This window comes from Hyaloscypha bicolor, assembly GCF_002865645.1.
Source record: "Hyaloscypha bicolor E unplaced genomic scaffold K444scaffold_39, whole genome shotgun sequence".
NCBI classification, from domain to species: Eukaryota; Fungi; Ascomycota; class Leotiomycetes; order Helotiales; family Hyaloscyphaceae; genus Hyaloscypha; species Hyaloscypha bicolor.
Genome location: NW_020194541.1, coordinates 523,265 through 542,781, shown reverse-complemented (window position 1 = coordinate 542,781; position 19,517 = coordinate 523,265). Strand labels below are relative to the sequence as shown.

General features: G+C 25.6%; 3 protein-coding genes across 3 annotated transcripts; all 3 read left to right on the top strand.

The window, feature by feature from the left end:
* Positions 1–13,624: 13,624 nt before the first annotated feature.
* K444DRAFT_714080 (uncharacterized protein) lies at positions 13,625–14,700 on the top strand (the record flags this gene model as incomplete). The annotated part of the gene is made up of 1 exon (XM_024888318.1): positions 13,625–14,700. The coding sequence occupies one exon, from the start codon at positions 13,625–13,627 to the stop codon at positions 14,624–14,626; it is 1,002 nt and encodes a 333-aa protein (XP_024741130.1). The 3' UTR covers positions 14,627–14,700.
* A 1,296-nt stretch (positions 14,701–15,996) lies between these two features.
* On the top strand, positions 15,997–17,116 carry K444DRAFT_609189 (uncharacterized protein). Its single transcript, XM_024879530.1, has one exon. It carries the CDS (start codon positions 16,127–16,129, stop codon positions 17,024–17,026), a length of 900 nt encoding a protein of 299 aa, XP_024741129.1. The 5' UTR covers positions 15,997–16,126; the 3' UTR covers positions 17,027–17,116.
* A 211-nt stretch (positions 17,117–17,327) lies between these two features.
* K444DRAFT_660576 (uncharacterized protein) lies at positions 17,328–19,517 on the top strand. Its single transcript, XM_024886481.1, has 3 exons — positions 17,328–17,601; positions 17,665–18,402; positions 18,457–19,517. Exons 1-3 carry the CDS (start codon positions 17,542–17,544, stop codon positions 19,300–19,302), a joined length of 1,644 nt encoding a protein of 547 aa, XP_024741128.1. The 5' UTR covers positions 17,328–17,541; the 3' UTR covers positions 19,303–19,517.

The following is a 19,517-nucleotide window of genomic DNA, read 5'->3' as shown; positions in this document are numbered from 1 at the left end:
TTTAAAAATATTATTTATAAATATAAAGTTTTTCTAGAACTAGTTATAAATAGAAAACCAGAGAATAATAATACTATTATAAAAAAGCTTATAATAATATATAAAATCTATTATATTATTATTTCTGCCTTTAATTCTCTAGCTAATAAAATAATTAAGAGAAAATATAAGCCTATAGTTACTACTCTAACTAAAGCTACTAAAAATAGTATTAATAATTAGGTTTTCTATTTTCTAGCTATATTTTAGGCTAATTAAATAATAACTAAAATTATTACTAGTTATATACTTTTTTATTTTAAAAAAAGTCAAGAAAGTCTTTTACTAATAGATTTAAATTATTTAATTTAGAATATATTATTATAATATAAAGTTTCTTTTATATCTAACTTATTTATTATATATATATAATAGCTTAAGTAAAGAAATATAAACCTAAATAAAGTATTCTTAGTAATATACTATTATTAGGAATATAAAAAGAAAGTATTTAATAATACTTATATCTTAAAGCTATCTGGATATTTTTTTATTAGAAATATTATTTTTCTTTATAATACTAGGCTAGAAAACAACTATTTATTAAAGCTTTATTATTATTAGAAAAAACTATTTAGAATCTTTAGGGCTAGCTAGGTAATTAATACTTTTATAATTATAGAACTAGATAATACTTTTTAAATAAAAACTATAATTATAAGCTATTTTAAGAAATTTATCTTTTATAATATTATTCTAGAAACCTTATATAATTCATATTACTAGAATAAAGAAATATTAAAGCAGATCTATAGCCTAGTTTAAGGGAAATCTAGTATTTATAGGGAAATACTATTTCTAGAAATAGAGATTAGTATTTTAGAAGAAAAGAATATTAATTTAGATTAGGAAAACTAGATTATAACTTAGTAAAAATAATAGAAAAAAAAAAGAAATTATAAAAAAAGGAAATTAAACTTATATTCTGGCTAGGGCTAGTTTTATAGTAATTATTAGACCTTAAAAAAGAAAATAAGGAAAAGCAAGAGAAAGATATTATTAAAGGAAATAGCTATATATAAATCGAGTATTTCTTTTATATAAAAGAATATTTCTTATATTTTATTATAATTAGAAAGTCTTAAGAATAATAAGGAAATTAGAAAAGAAAAAGAGATATTATATTACTAGTTAATTAAAATTAGGAAAAAATAAGAAAAAAGAGGAATTTGGAATTAATATATAAGTATTTATTTATATATATAATAGCTATAAATAGAATTTTATAAGATAAAGTTAATAAAAAATACTAGTAAATAAAAGATTAATATATTTAATTACTAGAAGATATTATAAGTTTCTTAATCTATAGCCCTAAATCCTTAAAAATAATAAAATAGAAAGTAATTAGAAATAATATTCTTATTTAGCTCTATTTTATTAATTATATTTAAAGCTCTTATATTTTTATAATAGCCGGGATTTAATAGAAGAAAAGATTACTTTTACTAGATACTAGTATATAAGAATTAGAAGTCAGGATTTATTATTATTAGAATTTGGATTTAAGTAGGATTTAGGAAAGAAAAGTTATATAAAAAGAATATTTATTTTTATAATATATTTAGAAATAATTAGTATAAGTACTAGTATAAGAAAAATATTAGTAATAAACTTTAAAGTATTAGAACTTAATAATATCTTAATATCTTATATAGGCTTTATTATTAAGTTAATTAACTTTAAAGCCCTATATAATTATTATACTAAGTTCTTAAGTATTAGATAAGTTATAATTATTATTTATAAAGAAATACTTATTATTATAGTTATAAAGAATATAATTAGCTTTAAAATAAGTACTAGAAACTAGAATAAGATCTATAAATATATAAGACAAAATTTATTAGAAAAGAGAAATTATAAAAAGGGAATTATATAGAAATAAGAAGAAATATATTATTTACTTATTTAGTATTATAATACTATTATTTATTTTTATAGGCGGCTTATAAGCTAGTAGGATAATAAGGAAAGTATTATTAGGATTAGCTATAATAAACGGGATATTAGGAAAAAGAGCTTAAATAATAAGGAAATAGTAAGAATAGTTAATAGATATAAAGGCCAGATATAAATAAAGATATTAGGAAAAAGAAGTTATTATAGGAAGAAAGATAAAGTAAGAGGAAATAGGAATTAAATTATAAAAAAAGTAATTCGGAAAAATTAGAGAATAGAATAAATATAATAAGAAATAGGAAATAATATAGAAAAGTTATATAGAAAAAGAAATGGGCTATTCTAGAAAGAAATAAAGGAAAATATTAGATAAGTATTAAATGAAAAAGGAAAACTAGAAAGGCATTTTCTTAACTTATTATAAAAAGAATAAATAATTCTTTAAAGAAAAAGAAGAGAAGAATTAGAAATATATAAAGAACTAGGGAATAAGGAAATAGTATTTAGTAGTCTGTTTTTAAATATTAGAAAAGAAATATTAGATATTAGGAAAGAGGTAATAAAATATTTTTTACTTAGAAAAAAGTTAATAATTTTAATAATTTTGCAAATACTATAGTTTTATACTTATTACCTAATATATATAAAGAAAAGTTCGGTTTTCTAGAGAAAGAAAGTATTTTATAGAAGATTATTATAAGAAAGGAAGTTAGGTAAAATAGAAATTAGAAAAAAGAAAGAAATATTATATTACTAATTAACTAAAATTAGGAAAAAATAAGAAAAGAAAAGAAATTATAAAGTATTTATTTATATATATAATAACTATATCCGGGATTTTATAAGAAAAAGTTAATAAAGCTAAAGAGAAAATACAAAATTAATAAGTAATATTATTTTAAAGCTTAATACTAATTACTAATTTTTACTACTAAAATACTAGCTTTTTTTAGGAATAATAAACTAAAAAGTATTTAGATATACTATTTTTATCTAGAATTATATTATTTATAAGATTTATTACTCTTATATCTTTATAATAGCTAGGACTTAGTAAAAAAGAAATCTTAGGGAACTAAGAAACCAAAAGCTTATTTTTCTAGTTAGGATCTATTACTATTAATACTTGAATTTAAGCAGGATTAGGAAAAAGCAAATTATATAAAAAGAATATTTATAAGAGTTATATTTCTAGAAATATTTACTATAGCTAGAACTAAGAAAGTAATATTAGTAATATTTATTAAAATAGGACTTGTTTTCTTAGTAACTTATATAGGCTTAAGTATTAGTATATATAACTCTAAAGCCTATAGTAGTTATAGCTTTAAGTTCTTAAATATAGAAATAAGTATAATTATTATTAGTAAGCTTATTAGTATTATTATTTTAGATATTAGGAAAATAGAACTTTTTAAAGTAACTAATAATAATAGCAGAAATAATAAAGTAATTAAAATAGTAATTTAAGATCTATTTAAAGAGAAAAATTATAAATAGGAAATCATATAATAATAATTAGATATATATTTATTATATATTTAGCTAGATAATACTATTTTTAATTATTATTAGGAAAAGGGTATTAAGTATTATATTATAGGAAATATAACTAAAGGTAAGTTTATTAATTTCTTTAGCTTTTAAGGATCTAATAGTATTAGGAGAGGCAAATATAATAATTAATAGATATAGAAGTCGGATATAAATAAAGAATAGAAAAGATTAAGGTTATTATTAAAAAAAAAAGAAAATTATTAGAAATAAGAAAAAGAGACCTTTTTATAATAAAGAAATTTATCTAATATTTATTATAGGGTTCTTTTCTTTTAGAAATAATTTATATAAAGATAGTACTATTATAGAAGAAGTAAGAGAATTAGATAAAATATTAAATAAAATAGAAAGAAAGGCTAGAAGGCAAGATACTTAGTACTATTATATTAGAGATAGTAATATTTTTAGAAAAGAGAAATAAGAGAATTAAAGATATATAAAGAACCCGAAAATAAAAATATTATACTAGAATACTTATCTAGGAAAAAAAGAAAGAAAAGATTAAATATCTCAGATATAGGAGGAAATAAAGCTAATATTATTTCTTTATAACTACTAGGATATAGCTTTTTCCTTTTATTATAAGCTTTTACTAGTTATAGAAAATATATATAATTCTATTATAATTATTATTATTATATTTATATTCTTTTCTTAGGAAAAAATAGAGAAATAAGAGAAGTACAAAGAATCTTAAATATAAGTTATAGGTTTCTTTAGAAACTATTTGGGTTTCTAGGTTCTATTAGGCTTTATACTTATACGGGCTTAGTATATTCTTTATTATAATTAGGGAATAATTATAAATAATAGGGAAAAGCTATATAATAGAATTTTTTCTTTCTTATTTTATAACTACTATTATATATCCTGCTTTCTAGGTATACTAGTACTAGTTTAAGGAATTATATAAGACCTTTATTTATATATATAATTAGCCTTCCTAAAATATTAATTTTTAAAGCCTCTTATTTTTAATTATTTATATTATTTTATTACTAGTACTAAGAGTTTTAAGATTATTACTTCTATTTATTTAGCTTCCTATTTTCTTTATCTCTACCTATATATCTAATACTTATATATAGTCCAAAATCTATATAATAATCAAATTCCTATTATAATATATCTTATTATGACTCTAGTAATTTAGTACTTATATTACTAAAAGTACTTTATAATAATAATATATAGCCTAAACTTATAATATATTAATATTATTAATATCTTATTTAATTATATTAAAATACTATAATACTTTATAAATCTTTTACTATATTATAATACTATTATTAAATAAGCTTATATAAAATAATTATAATAAAATTAAAAGATTTATAGAAAATTAATATTAATATCTATATAATTAAATACTAATTATAAAAATAAAATATTTAAATATATCTTTTCTTTATATATAGATTATAATTCTATATTATCTAGAAAATATAAATAAGGAAATACTTAAGAATTTTAAGAATTATAGCTATATAGCTTTAATTACTAAAGTTATTTATATATATAAGAAGCTTAGTCTTATTTATTATATAACTATAATAGATAAGTAAATAGTAAATAAATAACTATTTATAATACTATAAAATAAGCTAAATAATAAATAAATTATAGATTATAAATAATAGTATTTATATATATACTTTTATTAATAAGATTTACTAATAATCCGGTTAGTTTTTTTATACTTTACTATTTTATCCTAGCTTAAAAAATTAGAGCCTTATTTACTAATATATTTTATTATTTATAAAGAAAACTTATATATAATATTATAACTTCTAAATCCCGAGGTAATTATATTATAAATATAATAAATATAGTTTAAAAAAAGAGAATATATTATACCTAGGCCAGACTAAATTTAGTTAATTAATAAATATAATAAACTATTACTATTTGGGATTAAGATATATATTTATATTAATACTTATTTATATAATATTATCTAAATATATATTAGAATCTTTAATTAGATTATTTATTTAGTTATATAATAATATCTTTAAATTTATATTTAAATAGGCTATTATTTTTACTTCTTTAGAGCTAATTAAGGCTCTAAACTCTCTCTTATTACTAAAGTATATTTTATATTCTTATAGATAGCTAATTTATTAGTTATATATATAGAGAACTACTTTATTTCTAGGAAAAATATTAAGAATTAGTAAATTAAATTCTAGTAATAGAAGTTTTAGAAAAGCTAGCTATACTAGTAATATATAAGTAATTCCGTTTTTCTATATCTGCCTCTTATTCTTTCTATTATTAGAAGAAAGTATTAAGTACTAATAATTATATTACTTTTTATTAAGGCTATTAGATCTAGTATTATAATACCGGATTATATAACTAATTCTAATTAGTATATATAGAACTATTTTCAGAAACTAGCCTATATTAGGAATTATAATTACTAATACTTATAGAACCGGATTACTTTATTAGTACTTTATATATAGCAGATCTAAAATAAGATATATAGGTTTATAGACTTATAAAATATTTATAGGATTAGAAAAAACAAATCTAGGCCTAATATAGTAGCTAGTAAGCTATTTAGACTATATATAAGGCCCTTAGGTAAGGTATAATACTAGAATTACCTTATAAATATAGAATTTTATAATATAATTCTTAATAATTATTTAGTTTAAAATAAGTAATATAATTTTATATAGTTCTATATAAATAGTTTACTTATATACTAATATAAATATTAATAAGTTTCTATTAAAAGAAATACTAGAATAGTATTATTAAAAGCTTATATTTTATAATATAAATATAACTAATATTTATATAAGAAATACTAATAAAAATAGTAACTAATTATATATTTAAACTTATTACTAGCTTTAATATATAATCCGAATATATATAGCCTTAGAATAATTACTAATATTAAAAGAATTAGAGAAGCTAATTAATAAATATAATATTACTATTATATAAAATAAGATCCTTAAATAAATTATTCTAATAAATATAAAATATATAAATAATATATAGGCCAAAAAAATACTTATATAATTTCTAATAATTTAGAACTTTATTTAGGAATAGTCTTTTATTAGTAATATTTCTAATAATATAAGATAATTAAATAAGCTAGTTATAGAATAATTAGATATATTAAAATAAGTATTATTTATTATTAAATATATTATTTCTGAAATCCCTTTTTTATTTTTAAAAATAATACTAATAGAATTATTAAGTTTATTTATTATATAAATATTTTATATTTTCAAATTTTTATTTCTTAAAATAATACTACTATTTTTTAAAACCTGCTCTAATACTATATATTCTATAGCCAAATACTAATATAATAATATTTAATATTATAAGTTCTATTAATTTACTAATAATAAATATAATATAAAGGCTACTACTTTTTTTATTTAGAATAGTAATATTAATAAACTTAAATCTTATTACTTTAGAATTCTGTCTATATCTGTCTCTTTTTTTATATCTAAAATACTTTAGATTCCTAACTTTTCTTAATATTCTTATCTTATATCTTTTTTTCTAGAAATATCTATTATATTTATTTCTTTAGTTACTATTATTATATAGCCGCCAGATATTATTTCTATTCTATTTCAGGCTTTTCCTATTTTATTTTAGGTTTCTTTTACTTTATTCTAGGTTTTTCTTATTTTATTTCAGGCTTCTCTTATTTTAATAGCCTTATAATTACTTCCTTTTATATTTCCTTTTATTATAAGTTATATTACTTAACCTAACTACTTTTCTAATAGTACTTATACTATTATATAAGCTTAATAGACTATAAATACAAGAGTTATTTAGGCTATTACCTAGGCTATAGTTTTTTATACTAGTAATAAGCTATCTAGAGCTTTTTAAGGTCTTATAAATTAAAATATAGCCGGATCTAGTCTTATAAAATTATAGACTATAGTTTTATAGCTAGTTCTCTATAAGTAAGTATTTAATAATATAAAGAATTAAAGAGCTAAGTAAAGAATTATCTAATTTTCTAAAGAAGTTAATAGTAAGTTTTCTTTTATTTCTTTTACTAAATTCTTTATATAAATTCTAATAAATATTTTTTAATAAATAGCTTTTAATTTAAAATAAATAATTAAATCTTTTCTATTCTTTCTAATATAGTTTCTTAATAATTATTCTCTTATTTCTCTTTTCGTATTAGTAAATCTATTTATTATTATTAATTTATTAATAATATAAATAAACTAGTATTTTATATTAGTTCTAATAATAAAAGAACTCAGGAACTTATAGTCTTATTAGATTTTATTTAAACTATCTTTAATCTTTCTTATTATAATATATATCTAGACTTTAAAAATATTTAGATAATTTTCTTTATTTTATACTAGAATAAGACTTTATATAAAAATATTTATTTTAAAATTATTTATAAAAAGCTAGAAAATACTTAGAAAAAGATTTTATATAAAGATCTTTATTTTAAAGTTATTTATAAAAAGCTAGAAAATATTTAAAAAATATAATAATTTAAGGAAATTAAATAATAAATTAAGAAAGCTTAGAAAGCTTAGGAAAATATTACTTATTAATATAAATATAAGATTTTAAAAATAAGAAGAAATCTAATAAACTAGTAAATAAATAAAAATATATATATAATTCTTTTCTTTAATTCTAGCTTTTATTTTTTATTTCTTTTATAAATTCTTTTTTTATTTTTAGGTTTAATTAACTTATATATATTAGAATTCTTTTTTATTTACTAATCTCTAGAAGCTATAAGATAATATAGAAAGTATTACTAAAGCTAATTCTAATTCTAATAATAATAATAATAATAATAATAATAATAATAATAATAATAATAATAATAATAATAATAATAATAATAATAATAATAATAATAATAATAAATAATAATAATAATAATATAATAATAAATAAATAATAATATAATAATAATAATAATAATAATAATAGATTATTAGATTTTTCTTTAATTTATTATTCTTTTTTCTAGTAAAGAAATTATAATTTAATCTTATAAACTATATAAGTATTATTTTATAATAATAAATATATTAGAAATATAAATATATTATTTCTCTTTTTTATTAGATATAAAGAATTAATAGATATAATATTTTTAGCTTTATAAATAAAACCTAAAATATTTAGGCTATTATTAGTATTTTACTTATTATATTAGATAAAAGTCTAATTATTATTATTAAATTCTCTAAGCTAATTAATCTTATTTTTCCTAAGTAAATTTATTATATAAGATTTAATAAATTATATATAAATATTTACTAAAATTAAAGTAATTAAGAAAAAATAGACCTAATATCTAATATACTTTTTCTTATATCTTATAATTAGTTTAGTATTATTTTAGGTTTTATTTTCTTATAAATATATATATATTTAGAATTTAGAATTAATACTTTAAAATAATATTCTTTAATTAGTTTTTATATAATTTAAAAATTAAATTACTAAATTTAATACTTTTATAATACTCAAATTTATTTAAGTTTATAAAGTTTTATAATTATTAGGGCTTTTATAATTCTTTATTTTTTAAGTTTAATATCTAAATTATATTATATACTTTATTTTTAATATAAAAAAGGCTTCTAAAAGTCTAGAATTATAAAGAGATTTTTATATTAAGAATATATTAAAAATATATTATATTATAATAATAAAATTATAAATATTTATATATAAATATATAATATATTAGACTAGTTATATTAAAAATTATATTATATCTATATATAAAATTACTAATTACTTTATATTAATACCGGATTTATATAATTATATAACTTTATATAATTAGCTAGCTATAAAAAAGCCTTAAAGCCCGAAACTTATAAAGAATCTTAAGAGCTTTAGGGCTTTTAAACTATTATTAATATCTAATATTTTTTAGGAAAAAAGTATAATATATTCTATAATAAGTAATTTATTATAGATTATTTAATTTTTAAGTTAAATAGAAAATCTAAAGGCTAGATTTATAATTCAAGTCTTATTAAGATTATTAAAGTCTTTACTAGCTAGTATTATAAATTTAATAAAAATATTATAGAAATCCTATAGGTTTTATTCTAATTTATTTAGAAAATATATATAGTATATTTTCTGATTTATTCTAATATTTATATATAATTTCTAAAAGCCAAATTATTATCTAAAAAAGAAATAAAAAAACTAAACTAATATTTTTAAAAACTAAGGCCTTAATAAGTTTATTTAGAAAAGTTTACTAATTTTTCTAAAAATAACTTAAGAAAAGTTTAAGTTTATTATATATTATAACTTATATAACTAGAAATAGAAACTATTTTAATAGGCTAGAAAAAGTCTCTTATATAACTTATTTATATAACTAGAAATAGGAACTTGAGTTTATTATATAAAATTACTTATATATAAAAACTTCTATTATAAATTCCTTATTTAGATTAATTAATTAAATCTATTTTTAATACTAAATCTTTATTAAAATAATTTCCTATTTCTAAAAACTTTAAATAAAATAACTAATAAGTTTTTTTAATTATTAACTAAAACTTATTAGCTAGAAAATCTATAAATAATAAATAAGATTATAAAATAGAATTTTTCTAATTATAATATTAAAATATTTTATTATAATATAAAGTAATTAGATATAAAAGTTCTATTAAATATAATATATCTTAAATTATAAATTTATAAAATAAATATAAGAAATCTTAATATTTAACTAATACTATAGTTTAGCCTAAAAATATTTATTATTCTTTATATTTAATTTAATAAAAATAAGAAATACTTATATTTTAACTTAAGAAATAATTAGAACTTTTATATAGATTTAAAATAGTAATTTATTTTATAGAAAGAAAATAGACTAGAAATATTTATATTATATTAATTTTTAAAAAAAGTTATAGTAAATATTATAATTTTTAGAAAACTTTTAAAAAAATTTCTTTAAATTAAAATAAACTAGTTTATAATTCTAAAAAATCTATAGAAATTTTATATATCTAAAAATATAAATATTTAAAATAAATATTATTTAAAATCTAATTTATAATAAAAGAAAAATAAAATATATAAAATAAAATATATAAAATAAAATATATAAAATAAAATATATAAAATAAAAATAAAATAAAATATTTAGATATTTAATAAATAAAAAGCCTAATTATAAATTATAAAAACTAGTATTAACTAGATATATATATAATAATATTAAAAAAAAAATAATAAAAAAAAACTAAAAAATAAATTAATATATATTTTATAAAAATAAATAGAAAAATATCTAAATAACCTAAAAATAAGAAATATATATTAAAGAAATTAAGATTAGAAAAAGAAAAACTATTTTCTATAAAAATAAATTAGTATATATTTTAAAATAAAAAATAAAAATATTTAATAATAGCCTAAAGGCTTTTATAAATATTAAAAAAAAAAGAAATATTAAAGTTTAAAGAAATCTAAATAGAAATTAGCCTCTTTTTTAAAAGTTTAAAAGAGAATATTTTTAAAAGGCCTAAAAGTATAAAAAATATTAGAAAAGAAAAAAAAGTATTAAAGTTTAAAAAGAACTAAATAGAAATTAGTCTTTTTTTTAGAAGTTTAAGAAAAAATATTTCTAAAAAACCTAAAAATATAAAAGATATTAAAAAAGAAAAAAAAGAAATATTAGAAAAAAAAAAAAAATTCTAAAATTTAGCTTTCTAAGAAATAAATAAATTAAAAACTTATAATATAGAAGTTCTAAATAAAAATAATCCGGAAATAGTAATTAGATACTAGTTTTAGTATTATTAGTAAAAGTATTAAAAAAAAAGAAATTCGGAAAAGGGATTTAAAAAAAGAATTTAAAAGAAAAGTTTAGAGAAAAAGAGAAAAGAAAAAAAAAAGAAAAATTATAAAATAGTTAAATACTAGCTCTTAATATTAATAATAGAAGTATTAAAAGAAAAGGAATTTAGAAAAGGAATTTAGAAAAGGAATTTAAAGAAAAAGTTTAGAAAAGAGATTTAAAAAAGAAGTTTAGAAAAGAAATTCAGAAAAGAAAAAAAAGATTATAAAATAATTAGATACTAGCTCTTAGTATTAATAGAGATATTAATAAAGATATTAATAAAGATATTAATAAAGAAAATATTAGTAAAAAATAGAAACTTTTAGTATTAATAATAAAATTAAAAAAATATAAAAGAAAAATAAAAGTTTTAGAATAAAAATAAAATAAAATAATAGTTTTATAAAAAATAAAATTACTAATATAAGATAATTATATTATTATATAATTTTATATTTACTTTTATTATTTATTAAAAATATATATTTTTTAAAAAGAAATATTATTTAGAATTCTTAAGCCTTTTTAATTTAATAATTATATATTTAAAAAATAAGAAATAAATATAATTATATATATTAAAATAAAGAAATTCTTCTTATTTAAAAATTATAATTATAATATTACTAAATATAGAAATATAAAAGTTTATATAATAAGTTATATATAGAAATTTAAAGAAATTTAAATTATTTTAAATTATTTATAATTAGTAAAATAAATTAGCTAATTATATAAATTAAATATAGTTTAATTATTATTAATATATTTTAGCTTTTATAAGTTAGTAAAAAAAAGAATTTTTATATTTTTATTTTTATAACTATAATATTTAAAATTATAATTCTTTTAATATTTAAATATACTTAATCTAGGGCTATTAAATACTAATATTTTTATTTTTAAATATTATTTATTATAAATTTATTCGGATTTAAATAATTATATTAAATATATATTTTTATATTTTAAAAATAAATAATAAAAATATAACTATACTAGCTTTAATCTTAGCCTTAATCTTAATCTTAATTTTTTTCTAAAAATAATTTTAATTCTAATATATAATATTATTATTAAAGCTTTCTCTTATTAAAAATATATTAAATATAGCTTTAGATAATAATTCTAGTAAAGGCAAAAGTAATAAAAAAGATAATAAAGCTATAAATAAGTTAAAAAAAAATATTTATAATATATTTTCTAATAATTTAAATTTAGTCTATAATATTTTCTTTTATTAATATATTTAATTAATAAATTCTTTTATTTCTTAATTTCTTTCTTATATATAATTTTTTTCTTCTTTTTCTTTTTTTATAATAATACTTTAATCTTTTTATATTATCTAATAATATTACTAAAGTAATAAAATAAATTAATAATAAAACTAAAATTAAAGAAATAGAACTATACTAGAATAAAAAGCTAAAGAAATTAGAAAAAGATAAGGCAAATCTAGAAATAAGCTTAGTATATATTTATAGAACTAAATTCTTTTAAACTTATATTATTTATAATAATAAAAAAAGACTAAAAGATTCTTTTAAATATTATATAGTTATAAAAAGCAAATTTAATAATATTTATATAAATTATAGATATAATAATAATAATAAAGTCTATATTTTTTATTAACTTAATACTAATTCTATTAAAGCTAAAAAGCCTTATTTTATATTTATAAAATCCTTTATATTAAAGCCTTAATTATTTATAAAATATAGAAAATAAGTATAAAAATAGATATAAGATTAGAAGATAATAGGAAAAAAGATTATAGTAAAGGAAAATAAAAATACTAGAAAAGAAAAAGATAAAAGAGATATAAATAATTTAAGTAATATAAGTAATATAAAAGATATAAAAAGTAAGAGAAATAGAGATATATCTCATAATCTATAGGATTTGCCTTATAGACTATATAAGCTAAGGGGGGGCTAGAAGTAGTCGAGAATAAGGTATATATACTATACTTTTTTTTTTTTTAGTAAGATATAGGAGGGGGGACAGGGAGGATACGGGCACGAAAATCAAAAAATTAGAAAATCACTTTTCGCTTCTCGGTTTTGTCGACTAGCCCGCTAATGGCCTCAGTATCATGACTGTCAAGACCAAAGTATCAAAGCTGACTATACGAAGTCAACCTTCGATCTATATACCGAAGTGATGGGGAAATTTAGCCGAACCCAGCGCACCTTGAAGGGGCGGCGTAGTTCGACCGCATTTGATAGGTCAATGCGGGTTGTTTATTTCAGCCAGCTAGTTTCATCTATCCTGGGCCGTCCTGTCTACCCACGTTCGATTACTGGCACAAAAATCCTCTCTATCGCTGCGGTGGCGGGGGAAATTCTCGACCTGGGACCCACACATGTTGAAATATTGGACGACGCCAGGAAGCTAAAATTGTGGAAGTCCGCATATCAAACCCACTACACCTATCCTACAACGCAAGAGAAAGTACGAGAGGCTATTGCCGCATACGATTATTTCCTCTATCGGAACTCACACCGAATTGCAACCCAGGTTTTCTCTATAGACCCGGGCAGGACGTATTCGCGAGCGAGGGAGCACGTGGAGCAGAGGCCATCAACGCCTGTCACGCCACGGAGACCGTCGACCGTTGATACATTCCAAAGGAGTTCTCCTGACTTAAAATCAGTGCCGGAGTTCAGTTGGGATAGCAATGAGGCACACTGGCTTTCGGAAAATTTGGGCGACCTCGCTGGAGTCTACAGGCGTTCTGGTCTGCAGCCCCCTTCTCGTCGTGCTCCCTCGAGATCAAGGAATATTGCTAGAACAACCGACAACTCTCGAGAAAGCGACTTGCCGCCAGACAGACCAAACGCGGTTAGGAATCGTTCCCGTTCTCGTCGGTCCCTTTTTGAAATTTTATTCTCTTCTAGCCCCGCACGCTCAACGGCTCCGGCACCCAAACTTCCTTCCGAGAATTCGTCAAGCCCACGTTTGTTCCTTGGGACCAACAAACTTGTAGGGTCTGTTCCAGCAAATGCGAAGAAAGGAGATATAATCTGTCAATTCTGGAATACAGATGTGACAGCATTGTTAAGGAGGCGACCAGACGCTTCATATTTCGAAGTCGTTGGGAAAGTTTATCTTTCGACGGGCTACATGGACGGTTTGCAAGCAAAGCTCAGAGAGAGGATGGTGCCTAAGGACGGAACTAAAGCCGTTCTCATCGAGATGGATCTCAAGACCTTGAGTAGGCTGACTTCTTAGACACTGTGGGTCCAATTTCATTTTCCAAAGATTGCAAACACTCGCCACTATGATTTTCAGATACTTTCCTGTCCTCTTCATTTCGCTGGAACTCAAACGTTCGAACTACATCATGATTAGCGATTAGCAATTAACGATTAACGATTAACGACTCACGACTCAAATGTAAAGGGGCTTAGTTTGTACGTACATCAATGTTGTTTCGCAGTCCAGCAGAACCTCTCAAATTAACCCTAGTGCGCCTACCGTGAGCTTTCATCCCACCCGTCCAATCATATATCATGTTCTATAGCCTATTAAATTTAGTGGCGCTTCTTTTCATGGCTTCAAGGACGCCGTCATCCCGTTTTCTCCCCTGGCTCGGCAGAAGTACCGGCTGGATGACTTGCTGATTTACAGCCAGAATCAGCCAAGTGGCGCATGGAAGAGGCCTACTGGCCGAGATTAGGTTCGTTTCTTCTCTTGGCTTAACCTTGTGACTTGCCATTTTATTCTGCCTTCTACGCTGTGCGATTCTTGGGCATCAATCGCTTGGCTGCTCATCAGCGGCCAATTCTTTTATGCAAGTGCCAGAAGAGTCACTGAGCGGGTTCATAACAGGAAAGAAGGCAACGCAAGCTCTCGACTTCGTTTTTCTTATACATAGCTATCATCATACTCACACCTGGCATCGGTCTCCGCACAATGGTCTCGAAAATGGTTATTTGGGCTCTCGCCTTGTAGTTGGCCACGATGTTTACCCGCCTTTTCTTCAGCGTGGTTTTGCAAGGTGCGCTGACAATCTTACTTCTTGGGAATTGAGACGATTAGATTTAACCTCCAGTGGCGGGATTAACGGGCAAAAATTGGGAGAGTTGCGAAATGCTGGATGTCCATTCATTGTTCAAGGCCAGGTGTGTCACGTGAGGTGTTTCCCCTTGGGTATCAAACTCCGCCCTCGGGGAACTCCGTTAGCCTTCCTTTCGGTTTGCACATGCTCTGCAATATCACAGACTCTCTCTGCCCTCAAATCTGCCCCTTCATGCTCTGTGCTTGGTTTTGTTGTTTCATACTGCTCTCTCGCAAGATGCAGCCAAAAGCGGTTTAGTGTCGCGGCCTGCAGATTTCCCCCTGTCATGCCACATCCCACCAACACCAAAACCGTGATCCATGATTATTTTGAGTGCAAGAACTCAATAGGGATGAAGTCACGCATGCTGTTCTCGAATAGGAATTTGAGGGAGTTTGAGACTGCGGACGCCCAAGGCTGGTGCATTTCTCCGCGAGGTTTGTCTTGACGGAGGAATAAGGGGCCGTCGCTTATTTCGAGGGGTTTTTGCACACAAGCATTGGGATGAGGCTTGATGAATATTATCATACATTTCTGGCCTTTTCGGTTTGGCATGCTTTCCTCAGTGAAGGTATATCACCTTTGAGCCTATGCGGCCATAAGCTGTTCTCAAGATTATCGCTTTGGCTCTCAAAGTCCGTCTAAACAATTCAAAGGATTTGGTAAGCACCATGACGCTCACCAACCGCAACGTCCTCTCGATCATCGAATGTATCTTCTACACTCCAACGACAGTTCTCAGTCTGCTCTTGTGCATTCGGCATTGCTGCCGAGGCCAAAGATCTCAAATTGCCTGGGTCTTCCTCTACATATATTGCCACATTCGAGTCGCGGAAGCAGCCTTGGGTCTTGCAACAATCACTTTCCCGTCAATCGCATTACATGGGACCACCATTCTGTTCTCCCTGATTGGAGTCCCCGCTCTGCTCCTCACGACCTTTGGACTCCTCAACCGCGTCTACATCAACCTAGCAAAGAACCTTCCCACTCGAATTAAACCCTGGTACTTCAGTCTACTGCAGATTCCATTCGAAGCCGCAATAGGTCTCTGTGCAAATGGAGCCAGCAAATCCACCGCAGATGCCTCTGACGGTACCATTTACCAGCCCCAGATTTGGACAAAGGTCGGCATTATGCTTTGTGTTGTTGGGTTCATAGTCATGGTCATTCTCACTGGAGCTATGCTTCGACGACAATCGCACGCCGAAATCAGCGAACGCCGACTCTTGAACAGCGTTACATTATCGCTGCCTTTCCTCTTCATTCGAATGAGCTACACCGTCCTCGTTACATTCGTGGACAGAGGTTTATTCGGAAGCTATGAGGGGAATGTCCTTGTCGTGGGTATGATGTCGGTTCTGCCGGAGATGGTTGTCGTTATCATATATATAGTTGAAGGGTTTATACTTGAGAAGCTTCCGAAGGATGCCAGGAAGGAGAAGTGTCGGAGGAAGAAGGGCGGGTGGCCATGCCAAGCCGAACGGTTGGATGATTTTTCGATCACTCGGACAGGCTCAGAGCAGGGCTGGAAAGATCTCGATGATGGGAGCTCTGGTATATCTCGTGTTTAGCGATATTTCAGCAGTGAGGTGAAATGAATTTAGGGCATATCTTATTCTAGTACCTTTAATCGCAGTTACTTTCCAGTTATCACGTTCTACCAAGCTCTAAAAACTTTTTGCACGGAGCGCAAGGATCACGCATGGGTTATCAAAAAGCTCGGGGTCCCTTGTCGCACGTTTCCAAAAGGGGAATTTTGCCAACCAGTCAGAATCGATTATGGCTTTCCGCCCCGAAGGGGCTGTGGTTCCTGATGCTTGACCGCGCCATTAAATCTGAAGTTGCCCCTCCACCTCCTTCCTCCCTCACAATTTTTATCATTGCTATCTCTGCATCTTCCATCGCGCCTTTTAGCTGATTCTTTGATGAATATTCTCCAAGCGGTGGCTTCCAAGTATCACAGTGGTGGACAGTTGCCTGCTGTTTCAGCTACCCCGCAGCAGCAAGGCTGAAATCTCGGAACTCCGAAATTCGCCTTGAACGAGCATTCTCCGCCCAAGACACAGCAAATTTATCGTTTGTAAAGATGGTTGGGGTTCCTGGAAGATCGAAAGCGTGCAAGACATGCAAGAAGCGAAAAATCGCAGTTCGTGACACAACTTCACTCCCCACCATTGATTCATCAATCCACTGACTTGCACACATCCAGTGTACCCTCGAACGGCCCAACTGCAAGATCTGCATTAAAAGTAATCGAGACTGTCTCGGCTACGAGCAAGACCGAACCTTCATCCTGGACTCGAGGACCAAGAAGCAGCTCGAGACGAAAGAAGTGACCCTAGTCACTCCCCCCAATGAACCAGACCTTCCAGTGGGTTCTACACAAGCTCTGACCCAATTTCAAGGCTCAATATCTACCAAAAACGCCTATTCATCACTATGGACCATTAATTGCCCTTCCACCCGCTCAGTCTACCGTGAACAAATCATCAGCGAGTTCCTATATAGCTTCAAACACAGCACGCAACTACCACTCACGCCTCCCACCAACACCACAAGCGACGGTTGGAAAAGCTGGTTTACAATGCTCCCTTCACACCCCGAATTTACCACTGCGCTCGAAGCGACCGTCCTCGCTATTTGCACTGCCAGACTCGGTCGCTTGAACAACGACCACGCACTCGTCAACGAAAGCCTGAAGTTCTATATCCAAGGGCTCTGGGAGCTGCAGAAAGCGTTGTATAGTCCGGATTTAATGTACAAAGATGAGACGGCTGCGAGTTGTATGGCGCTTGTGGCGTACGAGGTGATTGAGTGTCCAGATCGGACGATCACGGCGTGGGTGAAGCACGTGCATGGCTGTGTGAAGTTATTCGAACTCAGAGGCCCGAAAGCTTACAGTTCTGAATTCGGGCACGAACTCTTCCTCGCATTCCGGCAGATGGAGGTCAGTCTTCCTATTCCTTGCCTCCATGGGTGTGAAGTGTTAACAAAACCATAGATCCAACAAGCGATCTCGGAGAAGAGGAAAACTTTTCTATCAGACCCAGAATGGAATACGCACCCCTGGAAAGGCTACACCAAACCCCTGCCTCACCAACTCCTCGACCTGCAAGCCGAATTAACGTCCACCATCGCAAAAGGCCACGGTCTCCTCTCGTCCCCAGGCGCCACGGAAAATCCCCTTGCTCTCCTCCCTCAAATCTTATCTCTGGTCAACGACTGTTGGAAACTCAATATCCGGCTCAACGCCTTCTACAAGCGGCTAGAGAGGTCAATTTCCGGACCTGTATACTGGGCTCGACTTTCTAATGGATTCAACATTACCTCTACTCCAGTTCAAAATGCGGAGGCTAGTGGGGGAAGCGTGTTTCCAGTTGCATTCCAGTTTGACAATATTGAGATAGCGAGGACATGTACGACGTACTGGGCAACCCTCACGATTCTCTACTCGGGTTTGAAATACGTCTACTCCTTGCTCTCTCCAGTCGTGTCTTTCCTTCCACTCATTGCGCCGGGAAGTTCACTTCCGCCGCTAGAGCATCGGTCTGATACGACTTCTTTAGCAAAAAACATATGTCAGAGTATTGAGTATATTTCTGGAGGTAGTCCCGAGGGAGCAGCTATGTATGTGGTTTTTCCGTTAAAGGTGGCGATTGAGACGTTGGCGGATACTACTGCTTCGGGAGAGGGATGTGAGAGGGAGTTGGAGTGGGCGAAGAGTGTTATGGGACGCATTGGCACGGGAGTGAGGATTGTGAATAATCTCGATGTGCCGGTGGAGAGGCATGCTTTTGTTCCGACTCCCGACAAGGAACTGGATATGAGCGAAGGAACTGCAGGATGACCTTGAGAGGGCGTTTTCAAATTCGAGTGGAGTTCGCTGGTTTGTTTGATTTTGTAGCGTATCGTGAATCAATGACACGATTATAGTCTGTACGGAGTTGGTTCCCTTTCTTGGTAAACCATAGCAGCTTTCTGAGATCTTGCGCATTTAAAATAATCTCATATTTTAATGTATACTGCCTTTTTTCCATCTCCTTGAACTCAAGGGATACCACG